The sequence below is a fragment of the Apaloderma vittatum genome, unplaced genomic scaffold (assembly GCF_000703405.1).
Source record: "Apaloderma vittatum isolate BGI_N311 unplaced genomic scaffold, ASM70340v1 scaffold19261, whole genome shotgun sequence".
Classification (NCBI taxonomy): domain Eukaryota; kingdom Metazoa; phylum Chordata; class Aves; order Trogoniformes; family Trogonidae; genus Apaloderma; species Apaloderma vittatum.
The window spans coordinates 89,105-111,443 of NW_009699912.1; the positions used below are offsets into that span (position 1 = coordinate 89,105).

Genomic DNA, 22,339 nt, shown 5'->3' on the forward strand with positions numbered 1-22,339 from the left:
GGGGGGGGGGGGTGTTTTGTTGTCGTTTCAGTTTTGTTTGGTTTAGGGAAGAATATTTGCTTATCTATGCTATTTATCTTTTTTAATATTAAATATATTTATATTAATGTATGAATCCTTTCAGTAGGAACAAACATATAAAGTTTGACAAGTGACTAGTTCTTATTTTCTACTCGGATTCCATTTATTCCGTGTCTTTGTCTTACTACAGTTAAACTACAAGATTAATAGTTGGGCTATAAGGTATTCCGGTAGGATTCCTGCAGCTTTTAGCTGTCTTAGACAGGTATGCATGTCTGTCTCTTGTATAGCAGCCACTTCAAGTTCAATGGACATCTTATTTTTTCACCATACTAATGTTATCTAGTGATACACAATTCTGGAAAATTGTGCTCAATCCTGGTAAGTTGTTTTGATCTGCTTAATGTTCAGTGCTGTGAAGGCATTCATAGTTATTACCTACACATGTTTCTTTGTAAAACTAATCAGTGGGGAATGCCACATTGCAAGACTGTACTATCAGAGCTCTTCAAAATAATTTATTCCTTTAAAATAAAGCATGAGCCTTTATTAACATTTTTGATCTTGCATTTCAGCTACTTCTGGTATGCTTGGTTCTGTTATGTTTGACACAGTTAGGTCTATTAATCAAAGCTTTGTAATTGTCCTAGAATTAGTTGCAATTCATTAAATCTGGGGAAAAAAAGATGCAATCAAGAAGGTGGAGTATTTTTGAGAATATATTTACTTCTTATTAATTCAGACAACTGCAGCAACATTTTGGCGGAGTGCGGAGGTACTGAAATAGAACACACGTTGCAGAAGTTGAGAAAGCATCTGTGTATCCAAATCCCATGAAAACAAAAATGTGCAGTTCTTGGAATCCGGCTTAAACATTTGTACATTTGAGCAAACTGAATATGTCACTAAAAATTCTTTCTAAATTTTGTGACTTGTCTTAGAGAAAACGTTAGAATTTATGATGGTGTGTAATACATGTATTCTCACATGTAATTTTTTTTTTTTAGTAACACTTCTGACCTTTTTTCTTCACTAGTCGAATGCTTTGCAGTAGTGAAGCCATTTCAATTCATACTCAATTACTTTGCTGACCTTCTGAAGAAGCTTTAGTAAATTTTATTCCTTTATCAATCAGAATGCCTGCGTAGTGAAGGGAACCAAGCTCTGAGTTACCTCTAGGTAGCTGAAAATGCACTTCAGAAACTAAGGGAGGAGCAGCTCAGCAGCATGTGAAATATTCCCTGTACAAGTGTCACAGTGCTCAGTTATTTTAAGGTAGCATCTTGTATTCAATGTTAGTCAGTTTGAGTCTTAAAGTTATAAATTGAAATGTCTTACCTTTTATGTGAAATTAAGAAATAAATTCATATATAAACAATATGTAGATAGATTTGCTAATTGTTCATTGTTTTTGTTCATGCCATGTTAACTTTCATTTTGGTTTAAAACCAGCCTTCAGGAAGAATTTAAATTTTTTATTTTTTTTTTAACATTAAGTATGACTTCTGTTTGCCTATTGATGCTATAAGTGTTCAAAAGGTTTTCTGTATTCAAGATCAAGCCAAAAGTATTTAGAAACTGCTTTTTTGGGGAGGAGTAAAGTGCCTTGTACTGACGAAATTACTTTGTGTTCTTACCTAGGTGATCGTTTCAGGTCGGTGATAGATGATGCTTGGTGGTTTGGAACGATTGAAAGCCAGGAGCCGCTTCAGCCTGATTATCCTGATAGCTTGTTTCAGTGCTACAATGTCTGGTTAGCAAATTTATCTTCAATCTTTTATTTTAATTGGTTATTTCATTTAAAGTACCAACTGAGCAACTTGCTTTCATTAAATTCAGTCATGCATCTCACTTGTACCAGTTTCTTTTAATACTCTGTAGTATATAAATAAATTACATTGCAAACATTAAATTATTGCATTGTTGAAGCAATATTAGTAGATAATTTAAATGTGGTTATTTTTAAGCTGGGACAATGGTGATACTGAGAAGATGAGCCCTTGGGACATGGAGCTGATACCAAGTAATGGTATGGTACATTAATGATATAATTTGCTGTAAGGATTTGTTCAAAGAAGGATAAAACTGTTGTATGGTTTTACCTTTTGCTTGGGGAGTGGAGGGAAGACCCATGAGCCACTTGGTTTTGAGGAACATCCTTAAATGGATGACCAAACTAAAAACAAATAAAGATAAATGAACTGCAGAAAAACATACAGGCATACTTAACCAAATCAAGTGGATGATGGAAATAGACAGAAACATTACCAAAACTTAGAACAGGTGAGGTGCAGTTGAAGTTAACTTTTTGTATCGTTAGGGAGGATTAAAGATCCTCAAGATCGAAGATGAAGTCACCATCCCCGGAAGTGTTCAAAAAGCGTGTAGACATGGAACTTGGGGACATGGTTTAGTAGGTATCATAGTGTTGGTTGACAGTTGGAATTGATGATCTTAGAGGTCTTTTCCAACCTTAATGATTCTATGATTCTAAGATACCCGGGTGACGTGTGAGCGTGCCCTGCCTGCAGGCGTTGGGTGCATGGAAGACGCAACATGTGCCTGTGAGATGGTTTCATAGTGATAGGATTTGCCTCTGGTCTGGCCTGGCAGGTGTAGCAGGTAGACGCGCTGCCAAGGAGACAGTGTAGCGTGGGCATTATTCACAAGCAAGAATGTAGTAGTTCTTCTTTCCTCACTTAGGTTATTTTTGAAGATTTCATAAGAGTCTGGCTCAGAAAAAAAATTGAATCAGCATTTTTTCCTTGTGTTCTAGAAAACATTTGATAATGTTGTCACTCCTAAGTAACCATAAATAATTCTTAGTTCTTTTAAGTTGTAAATGTGTTCCTTTCAACTTTTCATTTTGGTTCAATCCTTCTTTTAATGGGTACCTCTTTGTCATAAGTAAAATATGGAAGTTAGGGTGATGACATTGCCCAGGGAGGTAGTGGAGGTCTCATCCCTGGAAGCTGGATGGGGCTCTGAGCAACCTGATCTAGTTAAAGATCCCTCTGCTCACTGCAGGGGGCTGAGACTAGATGACTTTTCGAGGTCCCTTCCAACCCAATGCGTTCTGTGATTCTATGAAAATAATTAATTAATATAGACAGCCAAACCTGAGCTTGTTTTTTTTGCTGTATACACAAAGACTGACTTTGGTTTCATGTTTCTTTAAAAAAAGCAGCAAACTTAAAGAGGCCCTTTGCAACATAGTGTGAAAATCTGCTAGTACATTATGAATTATCAAAGTTGGTAGGTCCTCAGGAATTCTAGGGTGATGGCACTTTTAATTTACTTGCTCAGGAGCTCTGGTTTTAGCATTTGACCTCACAAAACTGATCAAGTGTAACCACTGCTTGGAGAATGCATTAGCATCAACATCAAAGTCATTATCTTAAACTCCATCTGAAAATAATAGTCGTTGACTACACATTCTGTAAATCATTTATTACCAAGAATTTGGGGGTTAAAAAAACCACAAAAGCACACAAACTGACTGCAATAAAGAAATATCCTAGTTTGTTCTAAAATGAATTGTACAATTAGCTATTTGGAAGAGGATAAATCTTGTTTCATGGAGGACTTGCACGCATTGTAATGATTTAAATTTAACGTACAACAGTACATAGCCGGGGTACTGGGTGCATCCAAAATGTCTTTGAGCAAATCAAGAACTACGCATTTGTTTTGGTTAGTAAAATGGTGTTATATATTAGACAAGGTACAAAGATTTATGTTTTATTTAGTTTTTGTGTTACATTCTAGCTGTATTTCCAGAAGAACTGGGAACTAGTGTTCCTTTAACAGATGATGAACGTAGAACGCTGCTCTACAAACCTCTAGATGGAGAGTGGGGTTCCAGGACCCGAGACGAGGAGTGTGACAGAATTACTGCAGGGATAAACCAACTCATGACTCTAGGTAAATCCTGAATAATATGGGAGATATTCTCCTATTACATTTTTCAGCCTATGCTTGTGAGTACTTGTGAAATTATCAAAATGAATGTGAAAAAATACACCTTTTACCTCATGGGTAACTGGAACAAAACTTTCTCATTTTTAAATTTTTCATATAGCAAGTACATATAAAATCTGGATTTTCTCCTGCTTTCGTAGATAGCTTTTCCTTTTTGGTAGATCATTTAACTTAGGCTAGGTTGGATTTTATATGCTAAAAACAAGTGCTTGATTTTTTTACTTTAGTTAACAGAATCTTTTTTAAAATTGTGAACTTAACGAACAGAATATTGACTATATTACAGGTAGATAGTGAAAAAGAAGAATCTTAGATACTACCTTAAAGAATGGATACCAATGTGTAGATTTCCCCTGCATTAGCCTTCTCTAATTCGGATTTTCTCCCGTGTTGCCTCAGTTGTACAAAATGTTGAGGAAAAGGTAACTGACTAAATTATGAGAAGCTGCTCTGCTGTTTGGTTATAGAGCAATTACTTTTTACAGGCAGTTTCTGGAAAGGTAATTGTTAAAACATTTAATGCATCACTGCAGCATTTATGTGATCAGAAATGGGTGTCTTCAGATGGAGATCCGTCAGCGGAATACAGCCTGATATCAGAAGGTTTTCCTGTGTTTTGTGATGGGCAAACTGTGTTAGGTCAGCAGTCTTAGGTTTTGGGGTAACAGGCGTTGCAAATTAAATACATAGGTGGTCACTGGTAATTATTTTTAACTGATTTTTGAAGTACTTGAGGCAAGGTAAGACACATTTCAAAAAAAAGGCAGAAAACTCTTAACTCTCTAAATACTTCCAATACCTAAACATCCCACATTATCGCTTCTTTGGTGATGTGCTGCAAGAGAAGCTTCCCTTCACTTCCAAAAGAAAAGAAATACCCATATGGTGTAGTAATCCAAATTGCAGAATTACATTAAAAAAATGTATGAGGAAATGAAATTTTCATTGTTTTCACTGTTGTCTAAGAGTAATGGTCTTATATTTTGCGGTACTGCTTATTTTGAGATTTATCTATAGCATATGTGGTGCGTATCAGTACAAAGTAGCAGTTGCTAGAACGTTCGTAAGAGTAAGTAAACAGCTTTCAGAAGAAAAGCAGTCTGTTTAGCAACAACGTATTTTCTCTTTTGAAAGGCTTTTGAGAGAGACTTTAAAGGTTTGTTTTATGGTTTTATACCACAGTATTTTCCTTGGAAGTACAAAGTGTTAGGATGATGTGTCTAAGCACTCGTGATGCTTCTAAGCACAGGAGGAAGAAACTGAGTTTGTGTAAGGTGGGCAGACTTACAGTGTTTAGCAGGCTTCTGGCATTATGGTGGATTGGTTTTCGAAGCCTTTTATGCTGTTAGGTAGTGACAGGAGCTGGTGTTCCTGTTGTATTCTGAATGTGGATTTTCTCCATATCTTAGTGAGAGATAGATAGTACTGTAACTTTTATGGTAAGAATTTAATTCATTGTTTTAAGATGGGAGAGTGGCAATATAAAACCAAATGAAATGAGCCTGTTAATAATACTGAGTAGTGCATCTTCATACGTGTGTAATTTCTGCATTTAAATCTCCTTTCCGAATGTGTATGTTTTGCAGGCGCTTTCCTTGTCTCAGAGGAGCGGGGTGCCTCCTGCACAGCAGAACGGGTGGTCGCTGCAGTGATTGTCCTTAGAGCGAACACCTGAGCAAGCACTTTTATGTGCACAATATCGCAAATCGCTCAGAATATCTGACGTAGTTATTGTTATTTTGGGGGAAAGTGCTACGCGTTTCAAACGTGAAGAAATAGCATATGTTGCGGAGGAGTGAATCTTAAGATTGCTAAGGGACTTTTGTGGTATAACATAGATTTTTTTATTATTTTTTTTTTCCTCATTCTATGCAGATATTGCTTCTGCATTTGTGGCACCTGTGGATCTTCAAGCTTACCCAATGTATTGCACTGTTGTGGCGTATCCCACAGACCTCAGTACCATTAAACAAAGACTGGAAAGCAGATTTTACAGGTGAGATCCAAGTCTCAGTTGCCAGCCATGCGTTTGGTAGCTCTTGGCCTTGTAGTACCCAACTAGATGAGTACAGGTCTGCGCTGTGTGTTTCTCCCATCTTCTATCCTCGATCTGGGTTTCTGTTTTAGAAAAGTTTAAAAAGGATTAAAAATCTCTTGTCCAAACCCATTTTAGAATTATGTGGCATTCAGATTCGTGATTGTGCAAGTGATTTGTTCCACGTGAGATTCAAATTGCAGGACTAGAGATTACGTAAGCAAAATGACTTTTAGTCAAAAGGATTATGTTTCCACTTTACTAATTTAAAAGAAAAAAATCATTTTTTTAACTAAGAACTTAGAAATGTCAAGTGTTTTTTTTTTTTTCCTAATGCGCTCTTGCTTTATCACTTAAGAAGCTACACAGAAAATAGCTTCTTAAATTATTGGCCTTGTAATTCTAAATTTTTGGACAGCAACAAAAGCAAGTTTTAACTTCTCGACACTGCTTTGACATTTTTCTAAACTCTGAATGTAATTGCTGTTTTTTTGCAGTAAATAATACATGTTTAGGAAGATGCTTGTTTAAATTTCTTCTGTTTTCTTTTGGTTCTTGGGCTATTTCTGGTTTGAAAATCTGTCTTTCTCTAATACTTACTTTGAATAAACACAAATAGCATTTTGTTTGGGGTCAAATCTCAAAGTTAATTTGTTGTACTTTATGTGTACCAGCTGAAGATCAAATTCTAAATTAAAATCACTATATAATTTAAAAAAAACCACCTCGGTCTGTTTTTTATATATTATAATGCAATAATATTTATTGGTGCTTGTTTATTGTGTGATATAAGATAATCCGGTTTCATTTCTCTAATGTACTACTTTGCAGTCAGGGGTGGCGAGGACATTTTGCTGAATTTTGTTTCTCTTTTTAAAGAATAAGTTGCTTTGAGCTTTTTTTTTTCTTTTTTCTTTTTTTTTTGTAATGGGTATACCTCCTGCAGCAAATCTGATTTCCTTAGTTTGTAGTATTTCCAAGGCCTGGTTAGGTGATAAGCCACAACCTTGTGTTGTGCTTTCCAGTGATTTTTTTTCTTTACCTTCTGCAGGAAGGATTTTTCAGATCACTTGTGATTTTGGTAGCTTTTCATGAGGCTTTAAAACATATTTTTTCTCTTCTGAACCAGGAGTCTTAGCATGCCTGTGTGCTTGTTTTTAAAATGCAAAACAGATTAAAACAAGGTCTTTCCCAGTCACTCCTGGCATTGTCTAGAACTAAATGCTGGACCCATAAGCATGATTAAATGGTGCGATGCTGAACATGTTAAATGATCCCCCTCCTTCACTCAACAAAACGCTTTTCATATGTTTTGCTAGTATGAAAACGGAAGATTGTATATATTTACATCTTCTATACTGTCAGAGATTTTGTTTGGAATAGCATATATTTTCTTTCTTTACTGTATTTTTTTGGATTTGTATCCATTTTCTTCTATTACTTTTGCTTTTGTGCATCTTTTTTCACAATATGGTTATTCCATGGTTGGGTCACTATATCAGAACTATGTAAGGAAATATGATTATTGTTTGTCAGAAACATGTATTCTTTTAATAATTGTTATGACTATTTTTTTAACCCTCAGCTGTGACTTAAGAGGTGATACTAGGCAGGTTATGTATTTCATAAAGGAATAATAAAAGCTCTGAAGCGTCACAGCCCAGTTTTCTCGAGGAGCGGCATCTGTGTATTCTTAAAGCCATTTGTATAAATTACCACAAGACTTAACCTGAGAGCAGAATTCCTGAGGAAACTGCCTTCTGCTGGTCACACAGGGCAACATATCAAAGTATGCATGTTTCCTGATTTGATGTAAAAAAAAAAAAAAAAAAAAAAAAAAAAAAAGAATGGGATAATACATTGCAAGAAGATGTAAGGTGCTTTCTCCTGTTTCATGTATGTGGCTAGAAATGAAGTTTGTCTTTTTTTGGTTAATTTCTTACTTTTTTTTCCCCTCCTCTCTTTCCTCTTGTCACTTACAGACGCCTTTCCTCGTTGATGTGGGAAGTCCGGTACATAGAACATAACACTCGCACGTTTAATGAACCTGGAAGTCCTATTGTCAAATCTGCCAAATTTGTTACAGATCTTCTATTACACTTCATAAAGTGAGTTCCTTAGTAGGTCTGGTTTTATTCCTGTCTCCTACCAAGGTATTTAGCCTTTTCAGATCTCAATTTTCAAGTGACATAAGTTCAGCAGTTTTAAATAAGCTCATTGTCATTGTTGGGGCAAAAAAGATTAAAGCTTACCTTGACAAAGAACACATAAGTTTGCAAACCAAGATGAAGTTTTATAATGCACTGATAGCTATATATTGGTATGGCATTTTATTTCAAGAGACGTTCTGCTAAGTGATAAAAAAGGGTCTGAGTATCTTCATGGAGTGATAGATGTACCTGTAGATAAGCTAGGAGTTCTAATTTTGAGTTTGAATACTGCCTGTGTTAAGAAAATTGTGGGCATTTAATTCTAAAGTCTTTACAGTTTATAATGTGACTGATTAATGGTATTTGATATGCAAAATAAAAATCAGAGGCTTTGTAGTTGACAGAAACAGTCTTTCAAATGTTCTTTTTTAAATTATTATTGTCTATAGAAGAACTTGATGAGAAATGTTACAGATTTCTCACAGTCAGCTGACACATCTGCACACCTACAGGTTGTAAGAGGAGCTTATCGTGTCCCCTGCCTTCAGTTGCTTGTACATACACGGTGAATGCTGCCGTTACCACGTTGTAGAAACAGCAAGATGCTTCGTTAGTTTAATAAATGTCACAACATTTTTAGTGATTTAAGTTTCTCAGTGTTAAATAAAATCTTTGGTTTGTGGCATTTTGTTCTCTTGTTTGATGTGTTTTAAAAAAGATTAGAATTGTGTTATAAATTTGGAAATCTAAGACCTTAACTCCATACAGAAACCTTTGCCATCTTCAGTGCCTCTGATTTCTGATACTGTCTGGAGAGTGAAAAGTACTTGACTGCTTCAAAAGATAAAAGTTTTAGGGAACTACACCTTTAGGAACAGATATATATCTGAAAGGCCTCTCTATTGCTAATTTTGTTCTTTAAATTTCTGTCCTACATGTTTTTTTCTTCTGATTAATTAAGCAGCTTGTGTGTACTTTTAATTGGTTTAGCTAAATTAGTGCAACACATGGATATTCTTAATTAATAATGGCCTATAGCTTGTGTCTATTAATATACTCATTTAAGTGAACTAAAAATGCATTTAAAACCCAGACATTTTGGGAGTTGCTTTATTTTAGAGTTCTAACTAGAGAGTAGAAGGCCAAGACCACGAAAGGCAAACCCCATGGTTCTAACAAGAGTGAAATATCTAGATGCCTCTGAGAATCTAAGGCTTAGACTCTTCAGTTACCTAAGTCTTTTAAAAAGCAGTAGGGAGGGAGGGGGGCTCGCTTTATCTTTTTTTGCCTTTTCCCCCAGCTCTTCTAGTAATAATTGCAGTAAGCCTGTATTATGGATTATGGTTCCAGTGTGGAGTTGCTGAGTGTTTACTTCTTTTTTTTCTTTTTTTTCTGGTGGTTTGTATTGCTACATGGTAAAAAACGTTTGCACTTTCTTTTGTGCAGGAGTTCGCTGTTATACAAGAATTGAAAATCTGTGTTTGTTTTGCTGATTTAATTTTGTGGGTTTATTACAATAATGATGTCAGCCCTTACACAAATAAATGTTACATTTCAAATGTCTTACATTTTGGATGCTAACGTACTGCACTTCTGTACGCTAAATCTATCACAGTGTTCTTACAAAGCTAGATGGGCCCCAAAGCCCTTTATGTATATTAGATTTTTGAAATGCTAATAAATTCATGGTAAAGCATTATGATTTTTAATTTTAAAACATTGACACCTAAGTGGTCTATATTTTACAGAGTGCAGATAATGCTTTGTAGCTTTTTGAACTGTAGATTAGCTTTTATTATTACTGCAGTCCTCTTTAGTATTCACATGACACTGAGCACTTTATCATGTTATTTGGGAATGACTTCGTAAACATTTTCCTTATCCTAGACAAGATACAGTTAATTCCATTGGTGAGGGTGGAAAATAAGTACACTTTATCATGTTATTTGGGAATGACTTCATAAACATTTTCCTTATCCTAGACAAGATACGGTTAATTCCATTGGTGAGGGTGGAAAATAAGTGTTGATGTGTATTTCTTTTTATGCAGAGACCAGAGTTGCTATGACATAATTCCATTATACAATGCAATGAAGAAGAAAGTGTTGTCTGACTCTGATGAGGTAAGTGGTTGTGTCTTAGCCACTGGCATTGATTGGCGGGAGAAACGAGATCACTGTCTCTGTCCTACTGGAAATGAAAGTAGTGTTCTCTGTTACTGTAAGGGAGTGGATTGTATTTTTCTGACAGTTAAATGTGGTTTTTTGTCAGCTGGGGGTTTGGGTAAAAATCCAGCCTCCTCCACTCCTTTAGTGTTGAGAGCCTTAATGGTTGACTGGAGAATTTAGATCCTTCTTGAACTTCTGAGAGGTTCTCAAAACTGACAGTCACACTGCTTCCCAGAAGGACAGGGATAGAACTGTAAAGATTCAAATTATAAGTGAAGTATAAAAGAGCTCACCTACTCATATATGCTTGTATTTTTTTAACCTTTTTATGCGACTCATCTTGCTCAAAGGAAGAAGAGAAAGATACAAATGTGCCGGGAACTTCCACTAGAAAAAGAAAGGTATTTTTTTTCTTTTTCTTTTTTTTAAAAATGATTTATAGTTCTATAAATAATTAGAAATGCATTCGTAAACAAACAAGACTGAAAATGTTTTTATTATTGTGTAGTGTCAGTTTTTGGACAGTTCTGACCTTCAAGTGATGTGTTGTTCTACACAGCTGTTCAGTGTAAAAGCATTTCGGTCTGTGCTGCTGCATGTTACAAATTCATTAATTAGAATTTATATCTTGCAGAATACCTTCTCCATTAGATTGTGTAAAACCAGCTAGTTTATTTAATATGTACCAGACAATATTGCCGTTTCAGGATCATCAGCCAAAGCGGCGGCTACGTAATAGGGCTCAGTCGTATGACATTCAATCATGGAAGAAGCAATGCCAGGAGCTGCTGAATCTCATTTTTCAGTGCGAAGACTCTGAACCGTTTCGACAACCAGTGGATCTCCTTGAATATCCGGTGAGTATTTTACAACAGGCGATCTGGTAATAATCCAGTAGGTGGGTGTTTTTATTATTTTTTTTTTTCCCACCAATGACCATTTTTCCAACTCTTAATTGAAACTTCAGGCAACTCTGCTGACAGAAATTTTCTTGAGTGTTTACAAAATGTTTTAAGTGTTTTACAAACTATTTACAAAATGAATTAAAACTTGCATCAGTTAACTTCTAACCTCCATCCTGTCGAGCAGACCTGTGAGGAGTTACCTGTATGAGTAGAAAGGAGCAAAATACTTCGTCAGTCTTCCGTGCCTATTTAAAGAGGACATTTGCTTTAAACAGGTTTATCAAATGCATCCTGATGAAAATGATACATTAAGAGTTTTGGGGGAAAAGAGTTTGTAATATAATGCTTTGCTATTTCTTAACAGGACTATAGAGATATTATTGACACTCCTATGGATTTTGCTACTGTTAGAGAAACACTGGAAGCTGGCAACTATGAGTCACCAATGGAGTTATGTAAAGATGTGAGACTTATTTTCAGCAATTCCAAGGCCTATACACCAAGTAAAAGATCAAGGGTAAGACTTTTGTTGATGTTGTTTGAAAGAATACTTATATCCAAAAAAATACAGGACACAGAAACAGAGAGACAATGTACTTGATTACTTTAAAAACCAGTTTAATTATTTCTGATCTTCAAACATGAGTATTTCTGAGAAAGTAGTATAGCTTGATATTTTTCAGGTAAGGAATGTATGCTATTTAAATGCCTAAAGTTCTGATGTTCTGCAAGTGTTTCTTTCCCAAAACACCACTTAAATTCAACTACTGTATCCACAGTCAAGTTTCTACTGATCTTTCCTTCAACGTGGCTTTCCTTTAAGTGGTGTTTTGGGGAAGAAACTTGGTTTTCAAAACAGGTGCACAGAGCCCGGAACTTCTCCAATTGGAGTTTGCCCCAAACTGAAATACCCAGGTATAGAGACCAAAGGATAACAAAGTTCTGTGCTGGTCACTGATGTGCATTGAGACTGTAATGAAGCACTTTGGATTTCTGGGAAACGGAACTGTTTACATAAAGCACAAGCCTACGAAGCCGTTCTTACTGAGCTGGCACTACAGTGCCCTGCCAGTGGCAGAGTTAGTATTTTCCCTCAAATTGACTTGTAGGTGCAGTGTCTGTCAGCAGTGAATGTTACAAATATGTACTTGTGCATGTTCAAGGCTTTTGTGCAGCTTTTCTTCTAATAGTATGTGTTAGGTGTTAGACTAGAATTTTATTAATAAAACTTTTATGTTTGGGCTGTTCTAAGTAGCAAATTAATCTTCAGGACTTTATTGTCTTAAAACGCAGGAACAAATTCTTTGGTAGGTGACCAGCAGGAAGGACTGACAGTGAGTGCTCTCTCTTCAGTCAGTAACAGATAATCCCTCTCGCTGTTCGGGCTGCATGAGAATTAGTCTCTTTTAGTTGTATAAAAGGGCAAGGCTTTTTGGGTCGATCTGGTTTATTCTGTGATTTTTCTTTCTTGATCTTCTCGAACCAAGATAGGAGAATGCTTGACATTATCTTAGCTCTGTGTGGTTTCACAGATTCTTCTGACATTTTCATATTTTTTTCACGCTTCCTCCAGGCTGGTATAGTAGTAAACTTGTAGCTCCTTTTCATTTTACTTAGAAGAAGAATTGGAAGGTTCTAGAATGTCAAGAATTTTAATATTCCAGAACTTCTGTGTTTGGCAGTGCTTGCAACACAAAGTTGTTGAATGATGATATTTCACCCTGACTTGTCATTCATTGATATATTTAGCAACTTACTTTATATCAGTGATGCTTGCTTGAAAAGCCAAACCTAAACGCATCAGCTTTTTTTTTTTTCCTTGGCACCTAGTCATATGTTTTTGTACAACTTTTTACATATTTTCTTACGAAATTTCTTCGGATGTCCTCTGCAGTAATGCATGCAGAATCTGTCACACTTCATGTTTAGTCTGGCACTCAGACAGTTTGCCTGGTGTGTCATTAGGTAGGCAACTGTTTAATATTGCCTTTGTGTTTCATATTCTAAGAAGGTGCCATGTCGCCTCTTAAAGTATCTAGACAGTTCACTTCTGTATTTTTTGTTTCCACAATTAATAGCAACTGTTCTCAAACAAGTAGTCGTGAGCCAAACTGAGTTTGAGCCAAACTGAGTTTGATTGGATCTTTCTATAAGTCATCCAAGGCTAGAGAAAAGAGGCGGGGGGGAAAGGGAATAAAAATGTGCACCTAGATAATTCAAATGCATTTACTGTACCTGTTGCAGCCAACTCACTGGTAATACCAGTTCACCCATAAGAGGAACAGACTGATGTTCAAATACAGGATGTAAGGATGTGACTTAATACAGAGGAAAATTAGATTTCTTGACCCTAGGTACAATGCAATAAAATTCTGTTAAGGATCTCTGGTTTCTGCTGAAGCTGGAAGGGAATGCGTTCTGGATAGGCAGTTGAAAAGGGGTACTTTTCTGATTTTTCCTTTTATGTGAGATACTCAGTTGTAATGCACTTTTCAAAACCATGAAAACAGTTAAACCAAACCTGCGCAGGGATTAGTGTAAATTTGTTTAGACAGACTCTAAATTTCCTTAAAACATTTCCATATTAATCAGTTTACTTTTCTAGCTGTTGTTCAGTGATGAGTAAGTAAAATGATGCTTTGGGAAAGTATAAAACGTGCTTGTTTCCTGACTTTTCTTTTTTAGATCTACAGCATGAGTTTGCGCCTTTCTGCTTTCTTTGAAGAACACATAAGTTCTATTTTATCGGATTATAAATCTGCCCTACGCTTTCATAAAAGAAATACAATAAAGAAACGAAGGAAAAAAAGAAGTAGAAGCAGCTCAGTTTCCAGTAGCGTTGCATCCAGGTACATTAATTCCTTTATGGTATTCAAGTTTGACATGCCTAAACAGTAGAACTTAGTGTGGGTTTGGTTTTTTTTTTCTTAATGCTTCCTTTACTATTCCCTATATTGCAGAATGATAGCTTTGACATGCAACTCCTTATGATGTGGAAGAGTTTTAAACTTTACTTAGAGCTATCCTAGTGTAAGTGCTTAAAATTCAAATAACTGCTAAACATGTACAGTAAAACAGCATCGTTAGGATAGTGATGGCATCATGCTTTGTCATATAACTAAAGCATTTGTTGTAAAGATTCACTTTTCAGAGGCTCACAACTACATGAATTTCCACAGTAAATGTCATATTTTTAACATACTTCATACGAGGTGATCGTTTTACTCCCACGATTTCAGACACTAGCATTTAATTTTATTTATTTCTGTAAAATAAAAAAGTGGTCACCCAGGATACAAATTGTTACTCGTTTTGCAGCCCTGAAAGGAAAAGAAGATTAATAAAACCTCAGCTGAAGGCAGAAACGTCTGCCACCTCTTCATCTTCTGCACCTGCCCGGTCAACAGCACTGAGACATGCGCCACCTCAGATGAATGGAAAAGCAGCTGAAACCTCTTCCCTTGTGCGGACTAGAAGCAACAGGGGGACAACAGACGTGGCTGTTGCAGAGCAACCGTCGACTTCTTCAGGAGCCAAGCCTTTAACAATAAAGCCTTTAATTACAAAGCCCAATACTAGTGCAGGGTCAGGAAAGTCAGGCAAGTTGGGGCTTTTTCACTGTGGGGTTTTTTTGTTGTTTTTTAAAGTCGTGAACGTTTTGAAACAGAAAACTTGCTTTTTTGGAAATCTAACGTATTTGTCTCAGTTAAGACTAGTTCTGCTTTAAAGCTGCGCTGGGCCTTTGAGCTTCTTCAAAATAAAATAGAGCAAGTTAAGCTGTGTTGTTTTATCCAGGAAGCTTTGTTATTTCTAGATCACTGATTCAAATTGTTTGTAGTACAACATGACTTCCTTTTTAGCTAGATAAGATTGAATGTGGAATAAACTACTTAACTTGAATATTTTTTTTTTTCGTTTTGTCCTTCTAGTGCTGGAGAATTCAACCAAACATTCCAAGAACCAGAATACTGTATCAATCCCTAGTCAACCTGATTACAGTCATAACACTAGGAATAACTCCACAAGAGAAAATCCCGAGAAAGAGAAGCAAATCAAGCGCAAAGTAAAATCTTCGACTGTTAATCAACAAGGTACGGAGTTCTTTGGAACTTTTCCCCTGCCCAGCTATTGACGTAGTGGCTGTAGTGTTCAGTTGAGTTGTGGTAGTCTGAGGGTGGGAAAATCAGTGTCCAGTGTGGTTTGACAGAGTAGGGGGAGTCTAACGGAACAACTCGATCACCGTTTCCCAGCGTTTGACAACTCTTCACATCATTTGCCGTGGCGCGCTAACTATGTTATCTAGCCAGTTTGGTATGTTAATATATCTGTATGTTCATTTAAATTATTACAAAGGTCACGTTACGAGTTCTCAGATCCCAACGTAGGCTTCTGCCGGGTCGCACGTCAGACCCTGTGGGTTGTACCTAATAAAACTTGTGTGGGTTATTTGAGTCAGTAATGCTGAGTGTGATGACACTTTGCACAGCCACGAACATAAAGATCAGAGCATGCCAGCTGCAACTTGGTGTTTTATTTTTTTGCCACAGCAAAATACAACTATGCCGTGGTTACTGCTTTTGTTTGGTATATTTGAATGGATTGATCGGACCTAGTTTCATCTAATCTTCTGACTGAACTTGCTTGGTCTTCTGATGTCTGGATACCTCCTAAAAACTTAAAGCTTCTGTGGAGGCTGCAGGAAGATCTTCTAGGCATAAAAGCTTTCCTGTTTATGAAGAAGCTTTGAATTGCTATCAAGCTGCTGTGAAGCAGCTTAAATCCACTCAACATCTTTTCTCTGAAGATGGAGAAAGTTGTCTGCAAAGCGGGCCCCACCTAATTAATCTGATTACTCCTTGTAGTCCTCCTCCCCCTGGGGGTTATCTGTTCTTTCCTACTGTCCCATGCTTCTGAAAAAGCAGCTTGTGGTCTGATGAGTTTGATCATCTGTCCATTCCTCGCAAGCTTTCTCCCGAAGGCCTCAGCTGTTAGGACACGGCAGGGCTAAGCACGCACCCATTATACAACTGGGTCTTTGGTCGTGTCAGAAGTATCTTAATGCTGTGGGTGTCTTTACCGCACATGCACTTGTGACAGTGACTCGGGAGGCCTGTGCTTTTATTAGGGTCTGGTGGGGCCCACGTGAGCACAGCAGGAGCAGCGCATGGATGTTCCATCAAAGGATGGCGTGAACTGTGCTGCTCGCTGCAAGTCTGTTCCCAGTCATGTTTTAGGCGAGGGCTGTGGTATCAGAACATTCTCATAAGAGGTCCTGTGACACACCCCACTGAAGAAGTTGAGTGCCACTCACCTAAGAAAAACTCAGAGCCCATAAAAGTCTCCAAGCAAATACCTTCTGCCACGTGTCTGTTAATGTGACAAATCTTTGCAAATTTGTTTTGTGGGTTTGGGGTGTTTTTGGTAGCCTCACAATTTCTACCCTTTTCCTCACTGATTGTTGAAAACACCCTAGTCGAATGAACTGGCTATATAAAGGATGCTACATCAGCCTGAAAGAGATATTTTTGTTTCTCTGGAGAGAAATGCTGGGAAGCATTCCTGATCCTTGCAGCAGCAATGCTTCCTGAGCAACTTTTCGCTGTTGCAGGTAGCAGATGGGGGGTTTCCCCACTGGTGGTGTATCAGGCAAGGAAAACAATTGAGCTGTTTGCTTTTTGCCTTTTTTTTTTTCTCTTTTTTTTTTCCTATTTCCTATAATTTTTTTTTTCTTTTTAAGCTACCTTGAGCTAAATCCAACTAGAAATTAGTCCTTGTTACATACTGGCATGAAGCTCTTTGAGCTCTACTTTGGGTTTCTTAGATTTTTGACAGATTGGCAATCGCTGTGAATCCATTCAGATATTTTAGTCAGAGTTTTATTAAGGCAGTGTGAAAATGAATGTAAATGCAAATCTGTTGTGTGATAAGTCCTCTCATTTCTTTACAGCAGATTGCAAGAATAATGCTTTGGCAGCAGGAAGCATTCAGGTGAACGGACACGGAGGACAGCCTTCGAAACCTCCTGTTAAAAGAGGCCCAGGACGGAAACCGAAGGTGGAGACTAATAACAGTAGCTGTGAAGTGGTGCACAAGAAAAGAGGCAGAAAACCAAAAAAGCTACAAATCGTTGAACAGCAAAAGGTTGCAGAGCAAAATGCAATCCAGACCGGAAGGGATGTCCCAGAAGAAGCTTCTGCTTCTACTGCATGCAATTCTCTTTCTGAAAATAATGTGAAGGAAGACTTGCTACAAAAAAAAGGCCGTGGGGGTAGAAAGCCAAAAAGGAAGGTAAAGATGCATCAGCTGGGCTCGGACCTCTTAGTTCCTCCGAATGTTAAAATGCAAACAAGGAGCAGGAGGAAAAAGATTGATGAGCCTATGGAGGAGGGATCTGAAGAGCTCAAAGATTCTGAACCTCACATGAGAACTAGAAACCAGGGTAGGAGGACAGCCTTTTACAATGAAGATGACTCTGAGGAAGAGCAAAGGCAGCTATTGTTTGAAGACACCTCCCTAACTTTTGGAACATCTAGCAGAGGCAGAGTCCGAAAGTTGACTGAAAAAGCAAAAGCTAATTTAATTGGTTGGTAATTTTTACCAAGGGTTTTACTTCAGAATGCTATGAAGCAGGTACAGTTAAGGAACAGCAGAACAGACTTCTGCTTCCCTGCTGCTATTATGGGTTAGAAGAATATGTTCTGATTTGTGGAGAAAAAATTAGCAAAAAATAAACTGAAAGAACATTCTTTGAAAGAAATATATATTTTAAACTTTTGCTATTTATTGCCCTCCAAATAGGTTATGCATTTCAACAGTCATTTTGTTCACAGTTGAGAATAATCGAAGCAATTTCTGACTGATGTACAGAGCTGAGAACTACTCCACTTGAGTAGCGCGTAGTATCTCGACACAGTTAAAAAAAGGTGATAAAACTTTTAACGCCAGAAACTGAAAGCAGAAATCTATTTTTGACCAAGCAAGGTACACTTTGGTTGTAAAGTCAAGTTGCCTAGGAAGGCAGGTTTTGGCAAAAATGTGGCAGTAAATTCACTTACATTTCTGTTAAATACAAAACCACCAAACTTTGTTAATCTAAAAATGCTTAATTTCAGTTGTGATGGAGCGTTCAGCTGCAAAAGAAGCCCTGCACAGGCTGTTGGTTTGTCCAAGTTCTGCCAAACATAGCAAAAATGTAATCACAAATATTTATATATCCACATTGGAAAAAGTTTGACTGGTGTCTAATTTTTCAGACCTTGATTCTTGTATCAATCATGAAATCTCTGTTTATTGTGCCAAAGACTGAGAATCAGTGCAGTGAAAAGCCTTTTTTTTTTTCTTTTTTTCTTTTTGAGTGTCAGTACAGCATACCATTTGCAGTGATAAAAGCTGTGTATCGTTTTCAGTAGTGAGTTGTTAACATTGTTCTGAAATGTCTCCTTTTTGGTACTTCTGGTAGAAACTAATGCACTGGTGGGGTCCTTTGACAGAGATGTTTTAGACAAAATGTACAATTGGTTAAAGGATTCAAGGAAATTACAGGACAGGTGTGGAATTATGATGTTTACTTTCCGATCCAGATTGATTGTTGTTTCTGCAACTTTAGATGTGCTTAAGAGGCTAAAATGACCTACAAAGAAGAGTGTATGTGTATATATTAATATATACATAAACACGTATAAAATATTACCCAGGTATAAATTTTTTTCAGGATTTTTTAGATAGCACTAGAATTGAAAATAAATTTTAAAATGTCATACTTTATAGTTTAATTTTAAGGGGAAGATTGGTTATTTTCAATTATTGAGGTTAAAAGGCCAAATCACTTTTTATGCAATCATGTTTTATACAGTGGTCTCATTGCACATTGTGTTTTTCTGCACTTTTTATGGTATATCACGCTGACATAAGTCAATATACACCCTAAAGAGAAATTCCATTTAATGATTGTGCCTTGTATTCTATTATTTCTTTCATCCTTAGTAAAATTAAGTTGTCTATTGTAAATGATAACTATATGACTTAGGGGAATGTATTGTTATATGTACTGCTCTGGAAAAGAAAAGCAGTTATTTATTTGTTTATGGTACATTTAGTTATTTTATACCTTTACAAACAAACTTTAATACCATTTTCTATCACTTAAAAATTATTGTCCAGTTTTAAGGAAAAAAAATACAGAAGTAGTCATATTTTGTGAGATCTGGTATGGTACAAAAATGTAACCAATTTTTTTCTGGTTATACATTATTTTGCAAGTTTGGGCGGTGTGAAATATTTTTGTGTGTGTGTGCTTGACCCTAACTTAGTTGAAGAAATAAACCTGAAATAAAACCTCAAATCTCTACACCCTTACTTAATAATATTTTTTTTCTTTTTTATAAACATCTGCAATATCTGGAAGGGAAGGCATACAGAATTAGACCTTAAATTGGACAGATTCTGTATACATATTTGAGGCCAAATTCTTAACTCCGTTTTCTGTTACAAAAAAAAAAAGCTTAAATGTGTGAACAAAGAATGTTGGTATCTGGCACCGCGAGCAATAGAAATACGCTACTGTGGATAGCAAATTAAGTATCCACCATACCTAGTTTTACATAGTTTGTTACGCATTTTGCTACAAAAAAATAACTAAAATATTTTCCAGATCCTTTTTGAATTGTTACGGATATGAATTTGGGGAGAAAGGATTAGTCTGCATTTCATTTGTTAGGTGTATTTATTTTTTCTAACAAGTATTCCTTTGTCATTTGGTTAAAAGAAGTCACTGAACACGGTGAGGTAACAAGCTGTGGTTGTACAGCTGCAATACAGCTTCACAATTCAGAGTTAATTGATTCTACTTGTTAATTTTGTCAGATCTCACTGATGAAGGCAATCATATGAAAATGTGTAATTTCCTGATGTTATCTGCATTGTAATATATGAAATAGATTATATCTGAAATCCGACTTCTGTATTTACTCCATTTGTAATAATGTTTTATATGGCATGTTTATGTATATATTTATATATCGAAAATACCTTGTATGTAAGTTTCAGAGACAAATAATACGAGTTCCCTTAACATTAGGTAGAAAATTGTGCATCTTAATTTTAAGAGACTAGAAGGCCTTACCTGCAGAACATGGGTACTGCTTCCCACCCGGTAACACCGGTGACTTTAGCCAGTAATTTTTTAATTTGTATTAGACACATTAATGTTGTTGTTTTTTCTTTTAACATAAATTGTAGGTAATTTGGATCAATCTTTTTATAGAATCAACACTAAAAATGTGTTAGAAATTAATACCAGATTTATTTAAAAGTTATATTTTTATAATTTAATTTTACTGGGTTGCAAACTTTATTTGTAAGACTTCAGTCACCATCAGACTGTGCATTTTGGTTGGAGAAAAATGTATTCTTTGAGGTCATTGTGACATACTGTATCAACACAGAAGAAGAGCTTTTGATTATGGAATCTTTAAGTTTTTAAATGTGAGCAATAAACTATTGGTCAGTGTTCTGAAATAATTGAAGAACTATACCTATATGCATGTTTTATAATGCCATCTCCGGTACCTTAAGAACTGGCTCAGAAAATCAGAGTAGCAGACTCTCATGGGCTTGTTTCACATTTGCATTGTAAATAACATAAGTTCGTGGTCACTTACACACGCAAACGATCTTACAGACCTGGCAGCAAATGATGCAGTTTTATTCATTAAATTCATTCATATTTGACATGGATATGAGGATCCTGTTCTGGTATTTCTACTCTATACTGGGAAATGTGAAATTGGTATTTAGCGCTGAGTGGTATCTTAATAACAGTGTCTTCTTTAATTACCGACGAGGAAATAACTTCTGTTTCTGTGATACCGGTGTGCTCTGAATGTTTAACAGAAATCATTGTACCTGTGCCTACATATTTAACAACTCTTTAGCCATTTTGTTCCTGTTTGTGTGTTCTCTGGGAACTGAACTTAAATTTTACAACTATAGTGTTCATGATTGTCGATACGGAACTAGAGCTCTTTGTCGCTCGGCAATGACCAGTGATACAACTTTACGGAAAAATGTCTTCCTCCAGTGATTAGACTGCTGTGATATAGATTTACAGATGTTTATTTGTACAGTGTCCGGTTTGTACATGTGATCAGTTTGTTGATAGACTTGTAAGATTGAGTTGGTTGAGTTAAATAGTAATATGGCTTAATATTTGTAAAACTATTAACTGATAAAGGACCCTGATGCAGCACGTAGGATATATTAATATCTATTAAAAAAATAAATTGTAGTGTAGCGACAACTTATTCACTGTATTGCTGTACAAATATTTTTCAAGTACCGGTTCTGATTCTGTGCCAGAGGCTTTTGTCTTACCAAAAAAAAAGGACTACATACTGCACAAAAAAAAGTCTGTCCATTCAGTAACTTGAACCTTGTTACAATTTTTACACCACACTGTTAAAGCTTTTGCTCGTATTTGTTGGATGGAGGGCTACAAGTAAATGCTTTAGCTTGTAATTTGAATTTAGGCACTTGTTAAATGGTTGACTGGTTCTGTAAAAGCAATAGGCTTAACTGGATGGACCCTTTCACCCTGTACTTACATGGCAGATTGGAGGTTAGAAGTTTTTAAGCCCACTTTAACCAACATTTGCATTTAATTTTAAAATCTCTAAATCTTGCTGAGGTAATTTTAACATGTCGTTGGTCAATCGTGATACAGCCATACCACAGGAATTACATTGTGTCCTGAGTCTTTACCTTTAAAGTAGTATATTTTGTCCACAGTAGTTTTTCAAAGGTTTTTTCTTTTTACCTTTTTTTGAGTTGAGTGTTTTACAAGAATTTAAATACAACTCTGCAACAGTGCTGTGATGCAGAAGGTGGAGGGCTTTAAAACCTCACCTTGAAACAGCGAGAGCTCGTTTTCTGTTTACTACCTAATGAAGACAAATTAACTGTGTAAAATTACTATATAATATATTTACTTTTATCCCTGAATTTCTTGAAAGAGGTTGGTTTCCAAGGGGACCTAGATGTTGAACTGATAAAAGGGCTGTTAGTTTTCTGCTGTAAATTACT

At 36.2% G+C, this 22,339-nt stretch overlaps 1 protein-coding gene across 1 annotated transcript in view; it reads left to right on the top strand.

Annotated features, from left to right (window-relative positions):
• PHIP (pleckstrin homology domain interacting protein) overlaps nucleotides 1–17,851 on the top strand; it is a 96,682-nt gene extending 78,831 nt beyond the window's left edge. The window contains exons 24-36 of the mRNA XM_009878587.1: nucleotides 1,663–1,774; nucleotides 1,989–2,050; nucleotides 3,790–3,945; nucleotides 5,878–5,998; nucleotides 8,020–8,145; nucleotides 10,238–10,310; nucleotides 10,706–10,756; nucleotides 11,063–11,212; nucleotides 11,625–11,777; nucleotides 13,946–14,109; nucleotides 14,579–14,859; nucleotides 15,190–15,351; nucleotides 17,208–17,851. Coding sequence (XP_009876889.1) covers nucleotides 1,663–1,774; nucleotides 1,989–2,050; nucleotides 3,790–3,945; nucleotides 5,878–5,998; nucleotides 8,020–8,145; nucleotides 10,238–10,310; nucleotides 10,706–10,756; nucleotides 11,063–11,212; nucleotides 11,625–11,777; nucleotides 13,946–14,109; nucleotides 14,579–14,859; nucleotides 15,190–15,351; nucleotides 17,208–17,851 — 2,255 coding nt within the window. The remainder of the gene's footprint in view (nucleotides 1–1,662; nucleotides 1,775–1,988; nucleotides 2,051–3,789; nucleotides 3,946–5,877; nucleotides 5,999–8,019; nucleotides 8,146–10,237; nucleotides 10,311–10,705; nucleotides 10,757–11,062; nucleotides 11,213–11,624; nucleotides 11,778–13,945; nucleotides 14,110–14,578; nucleotides 14,860–15,189; nucleotides 15,352–17,207) is intronic.
• The last annotated feature ends 4,488 nt before the right edge of the window (nucleotides 17,852–22,339 follow it).